The sequence below is a fragment of the Carassius gibelio genome, chromosome A25, assembly GCF_023724105.1.
Source record: "Carassius gibelio isolate Cgi1373 ecotype wild population from Czech Republic chromosome A25, carGib1.2-hapl.c, whole genome shotgun sequence".
NCBI classification, from domain to species: domain Eukaryota; kingdom Metazoa; phylum Chordata; class Actinopteri; order Cypriniformes; family Cyprinidae; genus Carassius; species Carassius gibelio.
The window spans coordinates 15579158-15607045 of NC_068395.1; the positions used below are offsets into that span (position 1 = coordinate 15579158).

At 37.0% G+C, this 27888-nt stretch overlaps 1 long non-coding RNA gene and 2 gene segments (V, D, J or C); 2 read left to right on the forward strand and 1 right to left on the reverse strand.

Annotated features, from left to right (window-relative positions):
- Nucleotides 1-26544, reverse strand: part of LOC127947214 (uncharacterized) — a 36738-nt gene extending 10194 nt beyond the window's left edge. The window contains exons 1-2 of the long non-coding RNA XR_008151246.1: nucleotides 26457-26544; nucleotides 23534-25757 (exon numbers count right to left, since the gene is read on the reverse strand). This is a non-coding gene — a long non-coding RNA (uncharacterized LOC127947214). The remainder of the gene's footprint in view (nucleotides 1-23533; nucleotides 25758-26456) is intronic.
- On the forward strand, nucleotides 946-22312 carry LOC127947178 (immunoglobulin kappa variable 3-15-like). The segment is given in 2 exon segments: nucleotides 946-1412; nucleotides 21850-22312. Coding segments are annotated over 2 exon segments (384 nt in total).
- LOC127947188 (immunoglobulin kappa variable 3-15-like) lies at nucleotides 19537-20715 on the forward strand. The segment is given in 2 exon segments: nucleotides 19537-19693; nucleotides 19782-20715. Coding segments are annotated over 2 exon segments (375 nt in total).
- Nucleotides 26545-27888: the final 1344 nt, after the last annotated feature.

Consider the following 27888-nt stretch of genomic DNA (forward strand, 5'->3'; position numbering starts at 1 on the left):
TGCACAATATGAGCAAAAGAGATTAAAAATCTTTGAACGACAAAACTATATTTGCATTCTGATGACATATCTTTATATGATCAGTGTAAAAATGCATCAAAATAAATCAGCATTTTGTCATACTAAATGATAAAATGAATAAAACTCAAAGTGAGACATTATAGTAATGTGTTTGGACAATAATTGTTTGCTGAGTATATATAAAGTTATTTTGAAGCTCTTAAGGTGACAATAAAATAATTATTAAACATTAAAATAATTTAAACAACATTTCAACAATTTTGTACAAGACAGTTAAAAGAGCCAGACTTACCAAGCACCAGTTTAGTTCCTCCACCGAATGTGTACCACAGTGATACAATCGAATGAAACACTCGAACAAAAACCTCTATTCCACTCGAGTGAACACACACTCCAGCAGAGAGAGAGAAACAACACTTCAACACACTGAGAGCACAAACACCTCAGCTGCTGACAACACTCAGACATTTACTTTGACAAAATACTTTCCATGAAGTAAGAACAAAGACACAATATTTTCTAAATATTTGTTATTGCTTGATAAACAATGAGAATCTTTTCATAATCAGTGGAAGATTTTATTACAGTAATGCAATTTACAATATACATGATTCAGTTTGAATTCATAATCCTACATTTCTCACTCATTATCATTTTATCTGCTTGCAAAATTTTATTTTAAAGAAATATATTTGATGACCTCTGAGATGACCTTTGACCTCTTTCATCATGGATGATGTCATGGAGTTTCTCATAATGATTCTTCTGTTGTTCATATGAAGCTCAATCATGATTCACAGAGAAACCTGCAGCTTCAGACAAAAGAATCAAGACACATTTGTTCATGTTACGTTTTTATAACAAAGTAAAGAAAAGAAAAGGAAAGAAAACAAAATAAAAGAAAAGGGTATCTGTATCTTGTAGTGAGTCTCCAGCTAAAACTAAAGTTTTCAACTGTCATCATTTTTAACAGAATGTTTCCTGTCCATTTTACAATTTCAGGCTCACAGGAGGATTGATGATAGACAGAGTGACACCATGAACTCTGATTAGAGATTTACAGTCAGTCCTGATACTTTATGATCAAACTCACAATTCACTCTCTTCTTCTAGTGGTGTTGATTCATCTAATAGAATTTATAGAGTAATATATTCTGTAACTCTAGTCTAGTATATCAGTCTTGTAGCAGCTCGATCTGTTGTGAATCCTGCCCACTTCTTTGCATCATCAGCACATGCTTCAGTGCTCTGAGAGAGTTTATAGTGCTGTGAGTTTAACACTTCATGACTGAGAGCAGAACAGAACACAATCTTCATCATCACACAAGACACAACAACAACAATGAACAACATCATCATCCTCATCTGGACTCTCACACTGTTTGCTCAAGGTTTGTATTCTTTAATTTTGTCATTTATTATTTAATTCTTTGAAGTGTAAAATATTAATCATTAACAATTTCATAATATATATATATATATATATATATATATATATATATATATATATATATATATATATATATATATATATATATATTCTTCCTTTCAGAGAGTAGAGGACAGTACACTGTAACTCAGAGTCCATCAATAACAGCAGCTCAACCAGGACAAGAAGTCAGAATAAACTGTAAAATCAGCAGTAATGTGTACAGTGATAGTTATGGGTCACATATGGCCTGGTATTTACAGAAACCTGGAGAAGCTCCTAAACTCCTCATATATCTTGCATCAACCCGTTACACTGGAACTCCATCTAGATTCAGTGGCAGTGGATCTAACAGTGATTTCACTCTGACCATCAGTGGAGTCCAGACTGAAGATACAGGAGATTATTACTGTCTGAGTTTCCACTATCCAAACAGTAAAGCTGTGTTCACACAGTGATAAAGAGTCGTACAAAAACCTCCGTCAGTCAGAGTCACAGTGACTGCACTGATACAGCTGAGAGATACTGCAGCTGCTGATGAACACAATCACACACAACACTGATCAACACAAACACTAATAACACAATACAAACAGATGGTGGAGTTTATTGTGATACACTTTGAGGTTGACTTGAGGAAGCCCCATTTGATTGTGTAACATCTTTAAGTTTAAAGGTTTTCTTGTCACACAGACAGCAAAAAGTCAGACAGGTCATCAAAAACTCAACATAACTCAACTCTGAACATATTAGACCACTTCAGAACCCATCAAACCTCAACAGACAAGAATGAAATCATATTAGACCCTGTTATGGCAAATTATGGCAAACACAAAAGTGTTTTTTTTTTATCTCATATTTGCTTTTGTTATTTTAACTGAAGTGTATTTAGTGATTGTGTAGTTTGTATATCAGCTCATTCAATATACTTTTCACTTAATCTGAGCTACAGTTTGCAAAATTTCACTTTAGAAACTGAGTGTAAACAAAAGAAAACATAATAGAGGAATATCTAACATGAAACTGTATGAAGCTCAAATTCACTTCATTGAATGAGCTCCAGCACAGCTCTTATGAAACAAAAATATATTTCCATATATTTATGATCAATATATTCCCATATGCAAAGAAAATGTCCTTATATATGAATGATCAATATATTAAATGTTTTAATGGTATATTGAAAATATTGAGAACAATATATTGTGTTACTATATTGCAATATATTGAATAATACATAAGGAACTGCTGCTTTTCATATATTAAAAAATTTGTGACAATATATTATAATATATGTAATTAAATATTTAGTATGTAAGGAACACCCCGACGAAGGAATCCAATGGCGAGGGTGAATAATAATGTGTGCAGATCTTTTACTTGTGTTCCTGCAAAGTTCACTTAAAATTTATCAGGATTTAGTTTCAGTCTAGCTCTAATTTTAGTCTAGCTCTGTTTAATCTGACTCCAGTTTTCAAGCTATCATTAAATTAAGACTATTTCTAATTAAGAACTGATCACAAATATCAATTATGTATTCATTCAGATATTTGATTATTTTGAATATCCCATACTTTCAGTTATTCGTTCATCAGGAACACAATGGCGCATTTGAGTCTCACGTCGGCCGTACACAGATCTCATGATCACAAACTCACCAGTCTGAACTTAATCAGAGAGTGCAAGATTAACCTTTACCTTTAAGTCCAGCCACCTACTGCTCGCTCAGAACAAAAAGTGTAGTTTGTTAAGTCACTTCAATACAACTTGCTGAATCAGTGATAGACAGAATAAAAAAGTTCTGTTTTGCTCAGTCATGAGCCTTTAGTCTGTTCTCTCCTGACACAGATTTGAGGAAACATCAGCCTCCACATGATCTACTAGTTATAATGATTTCAGCAGAGGCTAAAATAAATCAAGAATTAATGTCTATTTTGCCTGGCACAATAAAAAATCAATCATGAAGAATAAATTCAATCAATCAATAAACAAAATACATCAATTTAAAAATAATACATTAAAATTTGGTTACACAAATGATCAGCATGAAACACGAAACACAGAAATATAAAAATAGCACCAAATAATTTCAAAGAGTTATCATGCCTGGCAAATAGAGAGACACGTGGCAAGTGTGCGGGAAGTTGTGTTTGCAGATGTTTCATCGATTCTCTTTAAATACTCAAATCAGAACAAAACAAATTCCTCATAAATTCAAGATAATAAAAACTTCACAAAACTTTTGCTGGGACTTGAGGTAACCTGAAAGCCATATTTACCCTGGGGTAGAAAAACAACGTCTGTCGAAGACCTTATCAGAGGCTTGACTCACATGAGCAGAACAGTATATTCCCCAGATTTGAGATCTTTATTTTTGGTATGTTCTACTGATATGGGACTGAGATCATATGAATAAATATGATCTGTAATAATATTTTTATTTGTATCAATATGTAGTCAAACATGGCCAATGCACATATTGTAGAATATTGAAAAATATAAGCGCTAGTTTCCCATATATAGAAATGTATTATGTGATATATTGCATTATATTTTTCAGCATATTCTCATATTTTTGTTTCGAAAGGGAGGGTAGATAACTGGGCTCGAAAAAGTGTAAACTTTGTCTAAGTTTTAACATAATGAGGAAGAAGTCACTGAAAATGTCTTCACATGAGAGTTTAAAACAGAGTGTGATCTGTTGAATTTCAGAAAGTCAGAAGAAGTGTGTGCAGGTCATGATTTACCTTCCTTCAATGAATCTGTGGAGAAATACATCAATACCTGACAGGCCAAACCAGTAATGAGGCTCCATTAATTATGAATGTTAGCTAGATTATGTTCACTACCTGTCTATCAATCAATCAATCAATCACCTTTATTTATATAGTGCTTTAAACAAAATACATTGCACTGAACAACATTCATTAGGAAAACAGTGTCTCAATAATGCAAAATGACAGTTAAAGGCAGTTCATCATTGAATTCAGTTATGTCATCTCTGTTCAGTTAAATAGTGTCTGTGCATTTATTTGCAATCAAGTCAACGATATCGCTGTAGATGAAGTGACCCCAACTAAGCAAGCCAGAGGCGACAGCGGGCAAGGAACCAAAACTCCATCGGTGACAGAATGGAGAAAAACACCTTGGGAGAAACCAGGCTCAGTTGGGGGGCCAGTTCTCCTCTGACCAGACGAAACCAGTAGTTCAATTCCAGGCTGCAGCAAAGTCAGATTGTGCAGAAGAATCATCTGTTTCCTGTGGTCTTGTCCTGGTGGTCCTCTGAGACAAGGTCTTTACAGGGGATCTGTATCTGGGGCTCTGGTTGTCCTGGTCTCCGCTGTCTTTCAGGGCAGTAGAGGTCCTTTCTAGGTGCTGATCCACCATCTGGTCTGGATCCGGTGGCTACGGTGACCTCTGAATAAGAGAGAAACAGACTAATATTAGCGTAGATGCCATTCTTCTAATGATGTAGCAAGTACATAGGGTGTTATGGGAAGTGTTTCCGGTTCCGGTTTACCTAATTAATGCAGCCTTAAAATCCTTTAACGTATTTGGATATTAAAAGCATATTAGTATGTTATGTGTAAGCCAGGTTAAAGAGATGGGTCTTTAATCTAGATTTAAACTGCAAGAGTGTGAATCTTAATGATATACATCATTAAGATGCTTACTAAATGTCTTTACGTCAAACGTCAATTGCAGATGAGCACAACTAACAGACATGAAATAGACATCTGATTGAGTGATGTATGTGTGCTATTATGTAGAATTCTCTGTTGTCAACACTGCTTATATTAGATAGAGGAGTGCTTGATGCACAGGGTTCTGTAAGGCTCTCTGATTGGCTGATGGGGCAGAGGGACAGCCTCAATGTCCTTTTTCCATTCATGACCAGATTCCAGTCTGACTGCAGAAATGAGGGACATGATGGACGGCAAATACAGGCGAAGGTGTTCACAGAGGTCAGCTGCTTCATCAGAATAAAACCAGAGAATTGAGACAGATGTAAGATGACAGCAGGATGTCGGGTTCACCGACTATTAATATGTGATAGTTTCTTTGAACGATTAATTTTTATAAAGCTTGTTGTTCACTTATAAAGTTTTTTTTTTTTTTTGTGATGGTTACTTTTATTCATTAATTTACTCATTTTTATCCATGTTTCCCATCATTGTCTGTAAATAAAATATAATTATTACATTAATTCATTCATTAATACATTAAATATACTACTAAAATGTATAATTTTCACTAGGAAAATATGTAATGTAGTTAAGTATTGGTCAGTATTTATTATTATTATTGTTCGGGTGGGCTAGCAATCCAGTACATTCTGAGTTGTTTTTTTTTTTGTTTTTTGTTTTTTTATATAAAATCTTCTCCTAAGGTGAGATCTTCAAGAAGCTGCCTGACGTCTTCAGTGTGAAGACATTGCAAATATTGAAAATGCTGTACTAGGTAAGAAAACCGTACTAGTGTACTACTACAACTACTAGACAGTTGAGTTACTGATGCTATGAGATGTTAGTGCACATGTCACTCTTTTTTTCTTCTTATTGCAGAACTTATAATTACATAAAAAAAAAAAAAACATCAATATCATGGGTTTGTATAATGGCACGGGATTATATAGAAGCACAATGACAAGGTTAAATATTTTGAGTAATTCATCATAATGGATAAAAAAATTGCCTTTTCAATATAAGCCTGAGGGATGAAACTATAGTTATATATATATATATATATATAAATAAAAATAAAAACACAGGGAGGAAACCACAAAGGAGATTTAAGGCACATTTGATTGTGGATTGAAAATTCTGCACATAAAATAAAGAAATTAACACCATATTCAAGAGATGACAATTTTGGGATTTTGTAATAAAAGTGAATATCTTTAATGATAAACTTGTGGATGACATTAGTAGGGTTAAAAACATAAAACTTAAATTGACCCAAAATACATTGGTTATACCAGTATCAGAAAATACATAGAGAGCTTTTTCAAATTTCTTCAATATCAAGATATTTTCAGATGATGAAATGAACCAGTCGCTCACATCTTCTGCTTATAAGTTGTTGTGCTTGTTATTACGTCGTAGGTAACATTATAACGTCAACATGGCGGATGATGTCTGGACTGTATTCATACTTAATGCATTCAGGCTATAGAGTATGTACTCTTTTAGCGCTTGCTAAGTAAATACTTTTTAAGTACCTACTCAGTGAGTTTGCAGTTTCATTCGCAGCCTCTGTGATACATGACTGAAACTTTTTGCAAAAACAAATCATTATTTAATTATATTTTAGCATAAGTGTCAGGGATCTGCAAGAAATGGGACCCAAATGCAGAATGAGCAGACAAGGGTATTTTATTAACAAGACAAAGACTGGAACAGCTGGGGAATTTGCAGTGAAACAGTTCAAACAGATGGGCTGGGCAGACAACAATACGGGCAGGAGGGATGACCACTGAGACAGTCCAAGATGACCACAGGCCCAAGCACAGAGTAGGCAGCTCCAGAGGAAGGGTCAGGTAGACACAGGAAACTCGTAGCTTCAAGTGAAACTGCAACGTCACCAGACTAGACGCCAGGTAGAGACTCACAAGACCAGAGACTTGACACGTGAGAGAGGTGAGCTGCTTCCAGGCAGTGGGGTACAGTGGTCAGGAAATCCGAGTGGGGCCAAGACAGGACAATACACAAAAACAAGACTCAAAACGACACAGACAATTGAAGACAAAATTAGAACAAAGCAAAAGAAAACCAAAGCTATAATCCAAGAGTAAGAACAAAACTCAATCGAAAACTGGAATCACTTAAGCAAGAATAAATGAAAGTTTAAATCGAATGAGAAACAAAACTAGATTAGAATACACAAAAAGACTTCCTTTTCTTTTAAACTAGACAAAGCTAAGGACCAAAAAGGATATAAACAACTAGATAAGATATCAAAATAATTATCAAGCTCAAAGGGATAAATTCTAGGCTAAGAGATGGGTAAACACCAAAACGAACCAGCAGAGACACAAGGAAAGAAACCCCAATATATAGGAAAGTACACATGAGGATCAGGTGAAAACAATCAAGCAGACAAGGGCTAAACAAGGGGGCGTGACCAGGGGTAACAAGGAGGTGGGACAAGGGGAGCACGTGGCAGACACAAACGAAGACAGAACCATGTGCTTAGACACAAAACAAACAGAGAAACGTGGAACAGAGACAAGATGGACAGGGCTGTCAGGGCAGGATCCTGACAGTACCCTCCCCCTAATGGACGCCCCCAGGCGTCCACACTGGGCAAAACAGTACAGGGAGGTACCAACTGGGGGGGTGGGTTGGGAACAAAGCTTGGAACTCCAGGGTAGCCAGGAACCCTAAGGGGTGGGACTGGGAGGGAGGAAAATAATCCTGGAGAATAGTTTGAGGACCAGGGAGGTTCTGGCTTATGGGATCCAGAAGGACTAGCTAAAGGGGTGGATGGGATAGGGATCTTGTTGGTGGTCCTTCTAGGGAGGTGGACTTGTCTTACTGGAGGAACCTTGGAGGTAGCCTTTATGGCCTCTGGGGCCAACTCTTGATGCATGAAGTGCCTTGGGACAAACTCAGGTGCCATGACCACAGGAGCAGAGAGGGTGCATCCTTGGGAAAATAATTTTGGAGATGCAAGAATGGATTCCGATACGGACTTGGAAGCACTCTCCAGGGCTTCAGGGACCGCCATTGGGCTGGACTCTGGCGTGCCCTCCTGGGCTGTGAGGACAGACACTGGGCTGGACTCTGACGGGCCCTCCTGGGCTGTAAGGACAGACACTGGGCTGGACTCTGACGGGCCCTCCTGGGCTGTAAGGACAGACACTGGGCTGGACTCTGACGGGCCCTCCTGGGCTGTAAGGACAGACACTGGGCTGGACTCTGACGGGCCCTCCTGGGCTGCAGTGATGGACTCTAGAGGCTCCTGGACCAGCGCATACTCTGGAGCTGGCACAGACACTGGAATGGGCTCAGAGATTGGAGCTGACATGGGCGCAGGGGGTGACATCTCAACAGCAAGCTCTGGGAACATGGTATTACTTCTTCGAATCAACTCTGGACTGACTGGCGTGGGCACGACCGGCTCTGGCGTGGGCACGACCGGCTCTGGCGTGGGCACGACCGGCTCTGGCGTGGGCACGACCGGCTCTGCAACGGATGTGGCGTTCTGGGCAGCTCTCTTCCTCCTCATTCTACGCTTCAACGTAGGAGATGGGATAGGGTCTTGAATTTGACTCGGCGTGGGAGGGAGGGTGGCATGGTCCCTGCAGACTGACTCTGGGGGTGTGAGAATCTGCCAGTCCTTGCGATGGTGCAAATATTTAGAAAAGGTCCAATAATCTATGCCTCCTAGTTGCTCCATCTCCCATTGTGGTAGGGGATCATCCAAGCAGAGATTAAAAGCCTCCTTTAGAGTAGAGTCCGGATACTCCAAGCCCCTTGCCATGGTCCAGAAAAACTGGGCGAATGAAACAACCTCCTGGCCCTGCTGGCGGAGCGATGCCACTGCCTGTTGGAGTGCCAGTCTCCCCTTAGCGGTACTGGGAGGAACAATACGGATGCTCATTGCTGGGTCCCGAGTGTGGCTGGTTCGTTCTGTCAGGGATCTGCAAGAAATGGGACCCAAATGCAGAATGAGCAGACAAGGGTATTTTATTAACAAGACAAAGACTGGAACAGCTGGGGAATTTGCAGTGAAACAGTTCAAACAGATGGGCTGGGCAGACAACAATACGGGCAGGAGGGATGACCACTGAGACAGTCCAAGATGACCACAGGCCCAAGCACAGAGTAGGCAGCTCCAGAGGAAGGGTCAGGTAGACACAGGAAACTCGTAGCTTCAAGTGAAACTGCAACGTCACCAGACTAGACGCCAGGTAGAGACTCACAAGACCAGAGACTTGACACGTGAGAGAGGTGAGCTGCTTCCAGGCAGTGGGGTACAGTGGTCAGGAAATCCGAGTGGGGCCAAGACAGGACAATACACAAAAACAAGACTCAAAACGACACAGACAATTGAAGACAAAATTAGAACAAAGCAAAAGAAAACCAAAGCTATAATCCAAGAGTAAGAACAAAACTCAATCCAAAACTGGAATCACTTAAGCAAGAATAAATGAAAGTTTAAATCGAATGAGAAACAAAACTAGATTAGAATACACAAAAAGACTTCCTTTTCTTTTAAACTAGACAAAGCTAAGGACCAAAAAGGATATAAACAACTAGATAAGATATCAAAATAATTATCAAGCTCAAAGGGATAAATTCTAGGCTAAGAGATGGGTAAACACCAAAACGAACCAGCAGAGACACAAGGAAAGAAACCCCAATATATAGGAAAGTACACATGAGGATCAGGTGAAAACAATCAAGCAGACAAGGGCTAAACAAGGGGGCGTGACCAGGGGTAACAAGGAGGTGGGACAAGGGGAGCACGTGGCAGACACAAACAAAGACAGAACCATGTGCTTAGACACAAAACAAACAGAGAAACGTGGAACAGAGACAAGATGGACAGGGCTGTCAGGGCAGGATCCTGACAGTAAGCACACATTGATAGCACAATTTGCACAATCTGACTTTGCTGCAGCCTGGAATTGAACTACTGGTTTCGTCTGGTCAGAGGAGAACTGGCCCCCCAACTGAGCCTGGTTTCTCCCAAGGTTTTTTCTCGATTCTGTCACCGATGGAGTTTCGGTTATTATTCGGTTACAAATAAATGCACAGACACTATTTAACTAAACAGAGATGACATCACTGAATTCAATAATGAACTGCCTTTAACTATCATTTTGCATTATTGACACTGTTTTCCTAATTAATGTTGTTCAGTTGCTTTGACGCAATGTATTTTGTTTAAAGTGCTATATAAATAAAGGTGACTTGACTTGACTTGACATGTATATGGTTTATGTAAATTCACTTTGACGATGTGCGTGTGCTTAATGGAGCTCTGCTGTTTGCTATACATAATAAAACATTTTTTTATAGCATAATCACAGATATACTATATAATGAAGCTCAACAAATGTGATTTTAACACAAGGAACCGTGATTTTGGTTTTTAATACTCACATTTGGAAACACCCTCGTCTCGGTTCTCCATCATGTTCGGTGATGACGTATCCTCTCCTGTGGCCTCCTGGGATAGAAAAGTGTCCATCGATCAATCAATCAATCAATCACCTTTATTTATATAGTGCTTTAAACAAAATACATTGCGCCAAAGCACTGAACAACATTCATTTGGAAAACAGTGTCTCAATAATGCAAAATGATAGTTAAAGGCAGTTTATCATTGAATTCATTGATGTCATCTCTGTTCAGTTGAAATAGTGTCTGTTTTAATTTGCAATCAAGTCAACGATATCGCTGTAGATGAAGTGACCCCAACTAAGCAAGCCAGAGGCGACAGCGGCAAGGAACCGAAACTCCATCGGTGACAGAATGGAGAAAAAAACCTTGGGAGAAACCAGGCTCAGTTGGGGGGCCAGTTCTCCTCTGACCAGACGAAACCAGTAGTTCAATTCCAGGCTGCAGCAAAGTCAGATTGTGCAGAAGAATCATCTGTTTCCTGTGGTCTTGTCCTGGTGCTCCTCTGAGACAAGGTCTTTACAGGGGATCTGTATCTGGGGCTCTAGTTGTCCTGGTCTCCGCTGTCTTTCAGGGCAGTAGAGGTCCTTTCTAGGTGCTGATCCACCATCTGGTCTGGATAAGTACTGGATCCGGGTGACTGCAGTGACCCTCTGATCTGGACACAGACTGGATCTGGTGGCCACGGTGACCTCGGAACAAGAGAGAAACAGACAAATATTAGCGTAGATGCCATTCTTCTAATGATGTAGAAAGTACGGTGTTATGTGAAGTGTTCCGGTTCCAGTTTACCTAATTAATGCAGCCTAAAAATCCTTTAACGGATTTGGATATTAAAAGCATATTAGTATGTTATGTGTATGCCAGGTTAAAGAGATGGGTCTTTAATCTAGATTTAAACTGCAAGAGTGTGTCTGCCTCCCGAACAATGTTAGGTAGGTTATTCCAGAGTTTAGGCGCCAAATAGGAAAAGGATCTGCCGCCCGCAGTTGATTTTGATATTCTAGGTATTATCAAATTGCCTGAGTTTTGAGAACGTAGCGGACGTAGAGGAGTATAATGTAAAAGGAGCTCATTCAAATACTGAGGTGCTAAACCATTCAGGGCTTTATAAGTAATAAGCAATATTTTAAAATCTATACGATGTTTGATAGGGAGCCAGTGCAGAGTGGACAGGACCGGGCTAATATGGTCATACTTCCTGGTTCTAGTAAGAACTCTTGCTGCTGCATTTTGGACTAGCTGTAGTTTGTTTACCAAGCGTGCAGAACAACCACCCAATAAAGCATTACAGTAGTCTAACCTTGAAGTCATAAATGCATGGATTAACATTTCTGCATTTGACATTGAGAGCATAGGCCGTAATTTAGATATATTTTTGAGATGGAAAAATGCAGTTTTACAAATGCTAGAAACGTGGCTTTCTAAGGAAAGATTGCGATCAAGTAGCACACCTAGGTTCCTAACTGATGACGAAGAATTGACAGAGCAACCATCAAGTCTTAGACAGTGTTCTAGGTTATTACAAGTAGAGTTTTTAGGCCCTATGATTAACACCTCTGTTTTTTCTGAATTTAGCAGTAAGAAATTACTCGTCATCCAATTTTTTATATCGACTATGCATTCCATTAGTTTTTCAAATTGGTGTGTTTCACCGGGCTGCGAGGAAATATAGAGCTGCGTATCATCAGCATAACAGTGAAAGCTAACACCATGTTTCCTGATGATATCTCCCAAGGGTAACATATAAAGCGTGAAGAGTAGTGGCCCTAGAACTGAGCCTTGAGGTACTCCATACTGCACTTGTGATCGATATGATACATCTTCATTCACTGCTACGAACTGATGGCGGTCATATAAGTACGATTTAAACCATGCTAATGCACTTCCACTGATGCCAACAAAGTGTTCAAGTCTATGCAAAAGAATGTTGTGGTCAATTGTGTCAAACGCAGCACTAAGATCCAATAAAACTAATAGAGAGATACACCCACGATCAGATGATAAGAGCAGATCATTTGTAACTCTAAGGAGAGCAGTTTCAGTACTATGATACGGTCTAAATCCTGACTGGAAATCCTCACATATACCATTTTTCTCTAAGAAGGAATATAATTGTGAGGATACCACCTTTTCTAGTATCTTGGACAGAAAAGGGAGATTCGAGATTGGTCTATAATTAACTAGTTCTCTGGGGTCAAGTTGTGGCTTTTTTATGAGAGGCTTAATAACAGCCAGTTTGAAGGTTTTGGGGACATGTCCTAATAACAATGAGGAATTAATAATAGTCAGAAGAGGACCTATGACTTCTGGAAGCACCTCTTTTAAGAGCTTAGATGGTATAGGGTCTAACATACATGTTGTAAGTTTAGATGATTTAACAAGTTTATACAATTCTTCCTCTCCTATAGTAGAGAATGAGTGGAACTGTTCCTCAGGGGGTCTATAGTGCACTGTCTGATGCGAAACTGTAGCTGACGGCTGAATGGTTGCAATTTTATCTCTAATAGTATCGATTTTAGAAGTAAAGTAGTTCATAAAGTCATTACTGCTGTGGTGTTGGGAAATGTCAACACTTGTTGAGGCTTTATTTTTCGTTAATTTAGCCACTGTATTGAATAAATACCTGGGGTTATGTTTGTTTTCTTCTAAAAGAGAAGAAAAGTAATCAGATCTAGCAGTTTTTAATGCTTTTCGGTAGGATATGCTACTTTCCCGCCAAGCAATACGAAATACCTCTAGTTTTGTTTTCCTCCAGCTGCGCTCCATTTTTCGGGCTGCTCTCTTTAGGGTGCGAGTATGCTCATTATACCATGGTGTCAAACTGTTTTCCTTAACCTTTCTTAAGCGTAAAGGAGCAACTGTATTTAAAGTGCTAGAAAAGAGAGAGTCCATAGTTTCTGTTACATCATCAAGTTGTTCTGAGGTTTTGGATATGCTAAGGAATTCGGATACATCAGGAAGATAACTTAAAAAGCAGTCTTTTGTGGTAGAAGTGATGGTTCTTCGATACTTGTAACAAGAAGTAGAATTTACAATTTTGGCTATATGAAGTTTACACAGAACTAAATAATGATCTGAGATATCATCACTTGGCTGAATAATTTCAACACTATCAACATCAATTCCATGTGACAGTATTAAATCTAGAGTATGATTTCGACAATGAGTAGGTCCTGAAACGTGTTGTCTAACACCAATAGAGTTCAGAATGTCTATAAATGCTGATCCCAATACATCTTTTTCATTATCGACATGGATATTAAAATCACCAACTATTAAGACTTTATCTGCAGCCAGAACTAACTCGGATGTAAAATCACCAAACTCTTTAATAAAGTCTGTATGGTGCCCTGGTGGCCTGTATACAGTAGCCAGTACAAACATAACAGGGGATTTATCATTAACATTGGTTTCTCTGGATAATGTTATATGAAGCACCATTACTTCAAACGAGTTATACTTGAAGCCTGCCCTCTGAGAAATCCTGAAAACGTTATTATAAATTGAAGCAACACCTCCCCCTTTGCCTTTTAGACGCGGCTCGTGTTTATAACAATAATCTTGGGGGGTGGACTCATCGATGCACACTTCAGAATCTGGGCTGAAGCTGTAGGGGTTTCTCATCTACTCTTTTATGAATACTGAGGTTTTGAAATGCTCTGAATACTGCTCTCTTCACCAGTGTTGGGTATAGTTACTTTGGAAAGTAGTTAGTTAGGTTACAACGTTACAATCAATTAAAAGTAATCAGTTATGATACAGCGTTACCTATTCATAAAAGTAACGCGTTAGAGTACTCATGCGTTACCAAAAATTAAAAGCCGTCTGCAGCGGCTCACACATGACAGACACAGCCCCCGGCCCCTTTAAATGCACCTAGAAGTCGTGACTCCCGTCAATGAATAACGTCAGTCATCCGACTAAATTAACACTGCAGGATAACAATAACAGGAAAGACAGTCAGCAATAGGCTATTCCACATGGCGTTTTATTTATTTATTATCACAGAACATATTATTAATCAAAATTTGCACCTACCCAGCCCGGGTAGCCTAGGCTATTGTATATTATGAGCACCACAAGATAACTCCTGATTTTTTTTTTACTTTAAATAATGCAGTTATCAAAGTACAAGTATGCTTACTTGTAAACACAACCTTAAACAGGCTTGCAGATTTAAATCCATTTAGAAATGATGAACAACCAGCCAGCCAACGATCTAACAGAAATTAACAGCTGCCTGTCGAACAAAAATGATAACAAACCGAATTAAATCCTTCACTGCCACACAAGCAAATGACAAATCGCTTAATAGCCGAACTAATTATTATTAAAGTGTCACTCACAGTCACAAGCCTAAATTTGCTTTAACACAGTCCTCTTACATTTACTCTTCAAAGTAGTGATTAAAACGTAGCGTTAAATTTGAGGTAGAATTTTTGGCGGTCGACAGAAGCTTTTCAGCAACGCAGAGCGTGCATTTTACCGTCATGTTCTTTTCTTTTTCGTTGACAAATTGAAAATAATGTGCGTACTTCCATAAACCAAACGCTGTCCTCTCTGCCATCTTGCCGGGAGTTCGAAAAACACACACACACACACACACACAGGGTCAGGCGCAGGGCACAGACGTATAACAGCCATTGACTTTACGATTACAGAGCTTCAGCTCCGCTGATACATCCGCAGGTAGGACATTATACCTAGGCCTACTGTCTGACAAAAAGCAGGCTGCAGTCGGGATTTTCCTTTCCTTAAAATAACGGATTACTTTTTTTAAAAAATAACGAAGTTACTGATTACTTACGCACGAAACTAACGCGTTAATTTAAACATTTCAGGAAAAAAGTAATTAGAGTACTCTAACGCGTTACTTTGTAACGCGTTACCCACAACACTGCTCTTCACATACTAATTTCTCCTTCTACTGTATATAGTAAGTAGGCAAATTTGGATGCAATTTAAGTATACGTATGTCTGAATCTCTACGCAGGTAATTCTCACCTACTCTATTATGAATACTAAGGATTTTGACATACTTATTATTCACCTACTGCTTCTTGCCTACTATATAGTAGGGAAGTATGTGATTTTCTCATGCAGCAACTATCAGGTGTTTGTATAGGCCAGAGAAGAACTGGTTCCCAAACCAAGTCTGGTTTCTCTCAAGGTTTTTATTTTTTTATTTTTTCACTTGGAGTGTATTTTTCCTGACACTGCTGCCTTCTGACTTGCTTAGTTGGGGTTTGAAAGATACTTAACTTTAATTCATTTATCTATATGACCATACTGACTAACAGCAGTGGATGAGAACAAAACTAGAAATATGTGATGTATACTGCATAATTTGTATTATCTGAAAACATTCCTGATATATGTACGTTACTTTGACACAGTCACCTCTGAAAACACATTAATCTTCATTTTAATGTAGAATCATTTATTTTCTGTAAAGCTGGTTTGAAATGATATTTATCATGAAAAGTGCTATACATTTTTTTTTCTGTTAATATTATTGGATAGTTACACACTTTGGAACAATTATATTTTATGCCCATGTATTTTCTTATGAACTAGAAGACTACACATTCTGAACATTTGATAATTGTAAGCAGTTTACTGGTATTTTTTATTTTATTTTATTATTAGTTATTTTAGAAAAAAAATTTATACTGTTTTATTATTGATTATCTTTTATATATATATATATATATATATATATATATATATATATATATATATATTTATATATATATATATATATATATATATATATATATATATATATATATATATATATATATATATATATATACTAGAGTTGGGCATAGATTAATTTTTTTAATCTAGATTAATCTCACTTTGATCTTGAAATTAATCTAGATTAATCTAGATTAAAATTGCTCATTCGAATTCTGCCGAAGGCATTCTGAATATGTTACCCAAATAAAATTGACAAACAGTAAGTCTTTGAGAAGGGGTTTATCAAGCTAGGTGGTGCGTTAGAAAAGGGGCTCATCTCCTGTATCCAAAATGCATCACAAAGTGTTTGAAAAAGCTGTAAACTAATTCCACATTGCACAAGGTGCAAACAACGTTACGCCTGTTTCACTCCAATGTTTAAGTTTTTTTCAAGTTTGTAGGTGTCAAGGTACAGAAACCAAATAATAGCACTGGATAGTCTTCAATGTAAAAATGAAATATACAACCAAACCTACATTTATTGAGACACCTTCAACATTTCTCACATTATTACAGTTTTGCTATTTATATCAAAAATTATATCTGGTGTCCGAATAATTTTTGGTTTGACTGTTAAAACTAAAGAGTAACTCAGTCAAGAGCAGTGAGTGATTTTCATTTTCATTTTCTTGGATTAACATTACAGCAGCCAGTAGCTAAATTAGGCGCGGTCACTTTAAGAGATGATGAAGGCATCCAATATAATACACATCCCATTTTTTCCCTCAACTGTTTACTTTCACTTAAGAAATAACTGACAGGTTTTTTTTGGCATAATTTCCAAGGTGGATATTTTGACATATTTTGTATGTATTTGTCGGCACAAGAGCAAAAATAAGCAAATTCGATGTTCAAGTGTTTAGAGATGCCTTTCTCTTCGCAGAAGAGAGCTCGGTTCAATGTCGCTGTCATTGATATGCGGCTATCTCTCTCTCTCTCTCTCTCTCTCAGCACCGAACACAGCGTGCAAGTAACCAGCTTCTCCGTTCAGCTTTTCCGCGTCTTGTTTTTGGATGCTTTAATGTTTAAATCGACAAGCGGTAAGGCGTAAAAACATGTGAAAAAGATAAGCTTTCGTGACGATGCACAGCAGTGGCCCGTCAACTGTCCTGAGCATCTTTTTAGGCTGGCCTCAGCCAGTCGGTTATATAAAATATCAAGGTGAAAGTCATCATAGATTGCTTAGTATAGACCCAGCTCCCAACCCAACTTTGAGAACAGATTAACGGCGATATTTTTTTATTGCCCGATAAAAGTCTCGCGTTAACGTGGTACGTTTACGCCGATAACGGCCCACCACTAATATATACATTTATCAGTAGGTCAGTCCATGTTTAATGTTGAGCACATTCTACTCTCATCAGGCTTCAGGTAAATTATTCAAATTGTAAAAATCACTTTGCATTATCAGCACATGCTTCAGTGCTCTGAGAGTGTTTTTTTTAGTGCTGTGAGTTTAACACTGTTTATCATCATAACAGACAAAATGAATACAATGACATTCATCATTCTTCTCAATCTTTGGAAATGTATTTTCAATGTAATGACATTATTTGTTTATATTTTATAGTTAGATTCTTTGGAGATGAATTTCAAAGCCTTTCTATTCATTATTCATTTCTGAAGTTTAAATGTCTTTCAATTGTTCTTCAGGCTCTGCAGGACAAGTGACTGTAATTCAGACTCCAACAGAGAAACATGTTCAGAACGGACAAACAGTCACTCTGACCTGTAAAACCAGCAGATCCACTGGAACCCCTTCAAACGTTTGCTGTAAGTCTTATTTCTCTTGGTACCTAAATAAACCTGGAGAAACCCTGAAAAATAAGTTTATTCAAAGAAGTTTATTCAAGTGTGCTATTGATGAACTTCTTTTAAACTAAAAATAGGAAAGGATGCTTTTAGTATGCTTTTTATGGGAATTATCTACTTCTCAGAAATACACTTAAAATGACATTTAAGTATACTTGACTTATACTTTAAACAAAAGTTATCAATATATTTGAGCTATACTTGTGCTCCTAGAATCTATGTTTTCATTGTTATATGGTAGAGGGTGCTACTACACATCTTCTGTACAGAATTTCCAAAAAAACACAAGTGAATAATAAAAAGAAACAATAGATAATAACACATGTAATCTAACACGATCATCTGACATGAAACAGCATCAAAACTGTTACATTATGGAATGAAATGTCCGATGAAGAGGTAATAATTACAGTCAAGCTTTGGGGGGTTGATCGACTGCATCTACGATTTGATTATCAGTCTTTTTTCAGCTTTTTGTTCAAAATGTTATTTCTTTATTTTTTATGAAACTTACCCACATTAACGTGTTTAAAAAAATGCATGAAGCTAGAATTAAATGTTTTTGTTTACCATCAGATACTCTGTTCTTTCTTTTGATGTTTTGTATGTTCAGATATTTATATGGCAAAATATATACACATTAAAACCTAAATAGGGACATAGTAGTATACTTAAAGTATGATATAAAGTTCACTTAAAGAAAACTTATGAGTATACTTGCAGTATAAATCTACTAGACTAGTAGTTTACTGAGACTATACTTCAAAGTGTGCAGAGTATTTAATTAGTAAACTATCAGTATAAATATAAGTTCACTTTTAGTATAACTACAAACATAGAGGTATAGTTGTTTACTCAAAGTTTGCTACTGTTATACTCAAAGTATACTTAAAAGTATACTTTTATATTCTAGAAAGTGGGCCAATTTAGTCCCAAATAGTATTGAAACAGTACACTTATTTCTGCCCTCAAAGCTGATCTGAGGTGACCTTTTACCTCTTTTATGATGGTTCTTTTTTATAATTATATTTCATATACAGCTCAGTCATTATGATGCTAGGGGGGGAAATGCAGCTTCATTTTAAACTCATATGAAATTATTTTGATGATTATACATTCATGAAAAAAAGCTACAAAATAAATTTGGTATTCAACAGTTTTTGTTTATTTGCTCTAATGATAGATTGGATGATACATCATTATTTTGTACATACTAAACACATCTCTATAAATGCTACAATTTAGCAAATAATGCACACTGGCTGTTCACACAGCGTTCGTCTTCCATTATGCAGTGTACATGAGATAGCAGAGATACAAAGAGAGTAAAATATTACAGTATTAGTCTTAGCAGCTCGATCTGTTGTGAATCCTGCCCACTTCTTTGCATCATCAGCACATGCTTCAGTGCTCTGAGAGAGTTTATAGAGCTGTGAGTTTAACACTTCATGACTGAGAGCAGAACAGAACACAATCTTCATCATCACACAAGACACAACAACAACAATGAACAACATCATCATCCTCATCTGGACTCTCACACTGTTTGCTCAAGGTTTGTGGTAAAACTTTCATAGAGATAATTCATTATTTTAAAATGTGAAATATACATCATATTATTATCCTTTGTTCCTTTCTTTCAGAGAGTAGAGGACAGATCACTGTAACTCAGAGTCCATCAATAACAGCAGCTCAACCAGGACAAGAAGTCAGAATCAACTGTAAAACCAGCAGTAATGTGTATAATGGTAATCGTTTAGCCTGGTATTTACAGAAACCTGGAGAAGCTCCTAAACTCCTCATATATCTTGCATCAACCCGTTTCACTGGAACTCCATCTAGATTCAGTGGCAGTGGATCTAACAGTGATTTCACTCTGACCATCAGTGGAGTCCAGACTGAAGATACAGGAGATTATTACTGTCAGAGTTTACACTCTATTAGTGGTAGCTTGGTGTTCACACAGTGATAAAGAGTCGTACAAAAACCTCCGTCAGTCAGAGTCACAGTGACTGCACTGATACAGCTGAGAGATACTGCAGCTGCTGATGGATGTGATGAATCTCAGTCACTCTTGTCTGTAGATCATTAAATTTCAATGCAGAAAACTAACTATCTATTAGCAGAAACCAAACATTTACATTCATAAGTTTAATGAAGGACACTTTTCCATCATTAAAGTTTATGAAATAGCCTCAAAGTCCAGATTGAGTCTTTCCTTCACTACACAACTCTCAGACTACATGAATCACTGCTGCTCACATCACACAAGACTTGTGCTCATCTGTCATCTCTGTGTTGCAGTGATGCAGCTTCTAAAGTCTAGTCCAGTATTTCACTAACATGTGATTTTGGGAGGCTGAGGTGGAGAGAGAGGAAGTTTTTTCATGATCAGGAGCTGGATGGAGTTTGTAGATCATGAACAGCGAGAACATCACAGTCACTGCTAGAGACACCACCGGGCTTTTTGACTTTTCAGACTTTTTGTGACATTTACTTCAAGCTGTATTTCTGAACATTGCACAGTTCTGCAAAACACTGATAGGAAATTATGCAAATAATAAACTATAACAAATATGTGTCTATAAAGAAGTTCACTTCATTCTATAGAATCTGTTTGTCCTAAACAGTCCTGTATGTAACTTACATCTGAATCATTTCAGTAAATCAGTTCATTCAAACAGTTCTACTTTTTTCAAAAGAGTTACAGTTAAAAATAGCTTTAAAACAAGACACAGAATAGAGGTCCACTCTGTTTCACCAAGGTTCATCCACTTGGAGATTTCTGGTCTCAGGTGACATTGACCCCTTTTTGGCCTCACTAGTGATCTGATGTGACCTTTGACCTCTTCTATCATGGAGTTTTCTATAATGATACTTCATATGCAGCTCGGTCATCATGATTCAAAGAGAAAAAAGCTGCAGCTGATTATGATAATTATAGTGATAGTAACATAATTGTTTCAATGTAGAATCAACACTGAATCTACATTTATCTTGTCTGTTAATTCTAACACTGAGGAATCATAGCTATTTTTGTGAAAAAAAAAAAAAAAAAAAATATATATATATATATATATATATATATATATATATATATATGTTGTGAGGAAAGAGGACCAGAGAGAGCAATTCACGGAGCAGATACAGTCTTGTAAAGCACAGGAGCTTGATAATTCTTGTTGAAACAAAAAAACTCCCAAAGGGAAAAAACTGGAACCAAAAACCTTCACTTGTTCAAAAAACAGAAAAGCAAAAAAACACCGGCCGTCAAGGTGGAATCAGTACGGTGGACAGCTCCACAGCAGCACAGTAGAGAGAGACCGGCAGGTCCGGTGACGAGCAGCGGCAATTCTTCTAGACTCTCACTCGCCGAAAGAAAAATATTACAGTATTAGTTGTAGCAGCTTAATCTGTTGTAAATCCTGCCCACTTCTTTGCATCATCAGCACATGCTTCAGTGCTCTGAGAGAGTTTATAGTGCTGTGAGTTTAACACTTCATGACTGAGAGCAGAACAGAACACAATCTTCATCATCACACAAGACACAACAACAACAATGAACAACATCATCATCCTCATCTGGACTCTCAAACTGTTTGCTCAAGGTTTGTGTAATACAATTTGTATTATTTAATGTTGTTATTTATTCTTTTATTCTTTGAAGTGTAAAATATTAATCAATATACAATTTAATAATTTTACTTTCAGAGAGTAGAGGACAGTACACTGTAACTCAGAGTCCATCAATAACAGCAGCTCAACCAGGACAAGAAGTCAGAATAAACTGTAAAAGCAGCAGTAATGTCTACAGTGATAGTAATGGCTTATGGTTGAGCTGGTATTTACAGAAACCTGGAGAAGCTCCTAAACTCCTCATATATTATGCAACAACCCGTTACACTGGAACTCCATCTAGATTCAGTGGCAGTGGATCTAACAGTGATTTCTCTCTGACCATCAGTGGAGTCCAGACTGAAGATACAGGAGATTATTACTGTCTGAGTTTCCACTATCCAAACAGTAAATATGTGTTCACACAGTGATAAAGAGTCGTACAAAAACCTCCGTCAGTCAGAGTCACAGTGACTGCACTGATACAGCTGAGAGATACTGCAGCTGCTGATGAACACAATCACACACAACACTGATCAACACAAACACTAATAACACAATACAAACAGATGGAGAAGTTTATTGTGATACACTTTGAGGTTGACTTGAAGAAGCCCCATTTGATTGTGTAACATCTTTAAGTTTAAAGGTTTTCTTGTCACACAGACAGCAAAAAATCAAACAGGTCATCAAAAACTCAACATAACTCAACTCTGAACATAGTAGACCACTAAAGAACCCATTTAACCTCAACAGACCAGCATGAAATCATATTAGACCCTGTTACGGCTGATTAAACCACATTGGACAATGGCATTAGACACAGAAGCAAGGTAAAATGTGATTGTTGCTTCAGCAAAAGTGTTTTTTAAACTCATATTTGCTTTTGGTAATTTCATTGAAGTGTATTTAGTGATTGTGTAGTCTGTATATCAGCTCATTCAATATACTTTAAACTTGATCTGAGCTGCAGTCACTCAATTTCACTTTAAAACTGAGTGTAAACAAAAGAAAACATAAGAGAGGAATATCTAACATGAAACTGTAAGAAGCTCCAAAGAAGCACAAAGTTCATCAGTATGTTAGGATCAACCGTTGGCCCAACGAGGGAACCCAATGGCGAGGATGGAAGAATAATGTGTGCAGGTCTTTTACTTCTGCTCAAGCTCACTTAAAATTTATCAGGATTTAGTTTCACATATTTGCTTATTTTGAATATCCCATACTTTCAGTTATTCGTTCATCAGGAACACAATGTCGCATTTGAGTCTCACGTCGGCCGTACACAGATCTCATGATCACAAACTCACCAGTCCGAACTTAAGTGCAAGATTAACCTTTATCTTTAAGTCCAGCCGCCTACTGCTCGCTCAGAACAAAAAGTGTAGTTATCATACCTGGCAAATAGAGAGACACGTGGCGATGTTTCGTCGATTCTCTTTAAATACTCAAATCAGAACAAAACAAATTCATCATAAATTCAAGATAATAAAACTTCACAAAACTTTTGCTGGGACTTGAGGTAACCTGAAAGCCATATTTACCCTGGGGTAGAAAAACAACGTTTGTCGAAGACCTTATCAGAGGCTCGACTCACATGAGCAGAACCGAATATTCCCCAGATTTGAGATCTTTATTTTTTCGGTCTATTCTACTGATATGGGTGTCAGGGACCAGGCAAGCCCGGTCTCAGACAATCCACAACGCTCACGCTCCTCTGAGTATTAATCACCTGCACCTGATCACCATCAGCATCAGCATGGCACTATAAAGCACTCACCTCAGCACCAGTTCACAGTCAAGCCTTCAACAGGATTCAACCTCACGATCTTGTCTCCAGCTCATCTTGCTTTCAGAAGACCTCCAGAATAAACGTATACTTACCTTTGAGAAGCTAACCTGTGTGTCTTTGTTTTCCTGTCTCCAGGATTCCTGAGATAACCCAGTTACCTGAATTCCCCACGAGCTTCGATATGGAAAAGTGAAGAGACAAGTATTAGTATTCCAGAATTGTGTGGCTTTGACTTCCCGCCAATTGACGAACTCACCTGCATTCCTGCAAGTGATCTGCACAGAATCCGCACCTGAAATTATCTCCTACTTTTCACAAACTCTTGGAATAATAAACTGTTGAATTCAACTACCTCTGTCTCCAGTGTATATCCTGACAATGGGACTGAGATCACATAAATGAATATTACATGTAATTCTATTTTTGTCTGGATTTCTAAATGTTTTTATTTGCATCAATACATCGCCAGACATGGTTAATGCAAATATTGCAGCATATTGAAAAATATAAGCACTAGTTTGCCATATATAGAAATGTATTATGTGATAATCTGCATTATATTTTGCAGCATATTCCCATATTTTTGTTCCATAGGACGGGGGTAGGTAACTGGGCTAAAAAAAGTTTAAACTTTGTCTAAGAAGAGATAAAGAAAGTGTGATAATGACCCAAGCAATCACAAGGAGGATCAATAGCGATGTAGGGCTCCAAAGGGTTGTTTATTTAAGCAGGTGTGCAAAATGTGCAAATAAATAGGTATAAGAGCTTAAAACAAAGATTGTAATAAAAACAGTCTAAAACTAGAAGTGCAAGTACTAGAAACAGTACCAACTACAGCATTGAGGCTGGAGTTTCCCTTGCTACACAGCACAACAATCGTGTCCCAGCTCTCTATCCATCCATGCCCCAACTTCTAGTGGTGGCCATGTTAAAAATACATTTTTCCCCAAATTGGAACATACCATTTTTTATAAAAAAAACTCTTGCCTTAGAATCTTATTATATACACATGATCTAGAAACAAGCGTTTAAATAAATACAATTGATAATACAATTAAAAAGAATGAATAAACCAAAACATTTGTACCAACATTACCAGTGAAACCAGTGATGGTAGACAATTTCATAGTCTTTCCATCACAGAAAGTTTTCACATAATGAGCAAGAAGTCACTGAAAATGTCTTCACATGAGGGTTACAGGCAAAACCAGAATAATGAGTGCCATGAATACAATGAATACAAATGGATAATGAGGCTCCATTAATTATGAATGATTATGTTCTCTACCTGTCTAGCAATGTGTGCTTATGCTAAAATATAATTAAAATAAGATTTGTTTTCACAAAAAGTGTCAGCCGTGCATCACAGAGGCTGTATTCTAGACAGCAAACTCACTGAGTAGGTACTTAAAAAGTGTTTACTTAGCAAGCGCTAAAAGAGTGCATACTCTGTAGTCTATTTTTTTAGTCTAAGCTCTCCATTTATTTTTTGATTATGGTATAACCAATGCATTTTGGGTCAATTTAAGTTCTTATATTTTTAACCCTACTAATGTTATGATTATGAATTATTATATGAATTATTCAAAATATTTCACCTTGTCATTGTGCTTCTGTGTATATAATCTCATGCTTTGATCCAAACCCATGATATGTATGTGCTTGTAATCTTGTTTGGTTTTTTTTTTTTCCTGATCTTGTATGCAATAAAAAAAGAGAAAGAAAAAAAAAAGCGATGTGCACTAACATCTCAAAGCATCAGTAACTCAACTGTCTAGTAGTTGTAGTAGTACATTAGTACGGTTTTCCTACTTAGTACAGCATTTTCAATGTTTGCAATGTCTTCACACTGAAGACGTCAGGCAGCCTCTGGAAACCTTGCCTTTGGAGAAGATTTTATACAAAAAAAAAAAATGTAAGTATTACTACCAAAAAAAAAAAGAATTACCCCAGAATGAACTGGATTGCTAGCCCACCTCAACACTTGTGCACAATATGATTGAATAAAAGTAACCATCACAATAATTAAATACTTTACAAGTGAACAACAAGCTTTATTCAAATTCATCGTTCAAAGAAACTATCACATATTTATAAACGCTGAACCCGACATCCTGCTGCCATCTGACAGCTGTGTCAATTCTCTGGTTTTATTCTGATGAAGGAGCTGATCATGGAACTGATTTCACTCTGACCATCAGTGGAGTCCAGGCTGAAGATACAGAAGATTATTACTGTCTGAGTTTCCACTACATCAACAGTAAATATAAAGAGTCGTACAAAAACCTCCGTCAGTCAGAGTCACAGTGACTGCACTGATACAGCTGAGAGATACTGCAGCTGCTGATAGGAGAACAACTAAAAACTAAATCACAAAATGTATCAAACATTTCAGAGACAATTTATTTATGTGTATGATATAATTGTGAGGGAGTGAAGGTCTGAATCTATGTGCAGAAATGTATTAAAACAAGAAGAGAGTAGTGAAAACAAGGGTCAAACACAAGGCAAACAGGCAGAGAAACAAACAACATGCATGGACTGTGTAAAATAATCATAAATCCAAGCATGTACAGTGTGAAACAAACAATACTTCACATTGAGTGAACACGCAGTCAGGGGTTAAATGGGTCAGTCGAATTAGACAAACAAGTAATTAGACTGATAATTAGACTCTGGTGAAGGAGTTAAGTGTGACAATATACCTAATATAATCATAATGTATATCACTTACATTGTCGAGAAGAAAAATAAAATGTGTGTTGCTTGTTCATCAAAACTTGCCTCCACAATGTTAACAATAAAAAAATGGCCTTGTCTTTATAATATTTTGGTGTCTATATTTGACTGGAGTTTTTGTCAGCAGGTAAATCATCAGTCCTAAACAAGTACATTATTATAACTGACTCACTGACTCATAATCGATTTCCTCTCAGAACAGAGCAGCTCCATCAGCAGATGTTCAGCGTCCTCACAGGAGCTTCATGATACAGTAAAACTACACAGAGTCATGTGAGGTTCATAATTTGACTACACAGTCTAGTTTCATTATTTCCTTCATCTGCAGGTGTTTAACGGTCCACTGAGTGACATTTGACTATTAAATATGAGCTTGAGTTCTGGGGCCTCATTTATAAAAATGTGTAGATTTCTGTAATGCCCCAATAAACGATTTATAAAACTATCCATGCACAAAAAACATTTCCCTAAATGCATCAATCTTTATAATTCTCAGTGCATTATAAATTCAAGCACAATGTGAACAAAACCATCAAACTACAGAACAGCCACAAACATCCCTTTATGTTTCTGAAGTAAAGCACTCATCATGTTTAAACTCAGGAATTAATTCATTCCAGTGACATACTTTTCACAAAGCATATATTGGTGAATGTTGTGATTATCTATTTTTATCTTTACATTTTTATAAACAATGTTGGATTATTTTTATTATATATGCATGCAAAACACCTAAGGACATTTCATATCATTTCACACATACACACACACACACACACACACACACACACGCTCACACACACATATAGATAGATTTATATATTTTGAAAATATTTTATATATTTTATATGAGCTTTGAAAAAGGCATATATTAAAAATAAAATAATAATAATATTAATCTGTGGTATTAAACTTCCCATAAGCCACTGCTGCTTTTATAATATAACTTCTAATGCCAACTGCCAAATATGATACTTAAGCGTATAAATTAATACAATTATGAACACACATAGAAAAGAGAGAAAGTAGGGATTTTTTTTTTCTTTTGTAAGTAGTAATTTTATTATTACTTTTAAACATATCTTTTTACAAATTTTTCACCATCAAGTGTTAGTCACTGTCAATACCAAATGGCTGGAATGCAGAAATTCTAATATATATAAATATATTACAGTAGAAAAAGTGGTGACAATTCATAAAACTCTTTCCTATTTCCCACTACATTGTAAAAAATATCTACTTGGTTCTACTTAAAATCATAAGTTAAGCAGCTGCCTCAATTTCAATTAAAAACAAAATGGATTAATGAATTGTTTTAACTCATTATTTTGAGTCTTCTTAAGCTGTGAATTGCCTTCTGCAAGTCAACATGTGTAAGGATGACTGACTCGGTTGAGTATTTGAATCCATTTGCGGAGATGTTTATTGTGGAGAAAACCACACACAAGGATAAGGCAGATAATCGTGGTCAAATAACAAGCAAGGTCAATATCACAGCAAGCAGTCCGTACAGCAAACAAATCCCAAATCGTAATCCAACAAACAAGGTCAAGAACCGGCAATGAACATACACGAGGCAATCAATGTGGCAATGAGAAAACGCT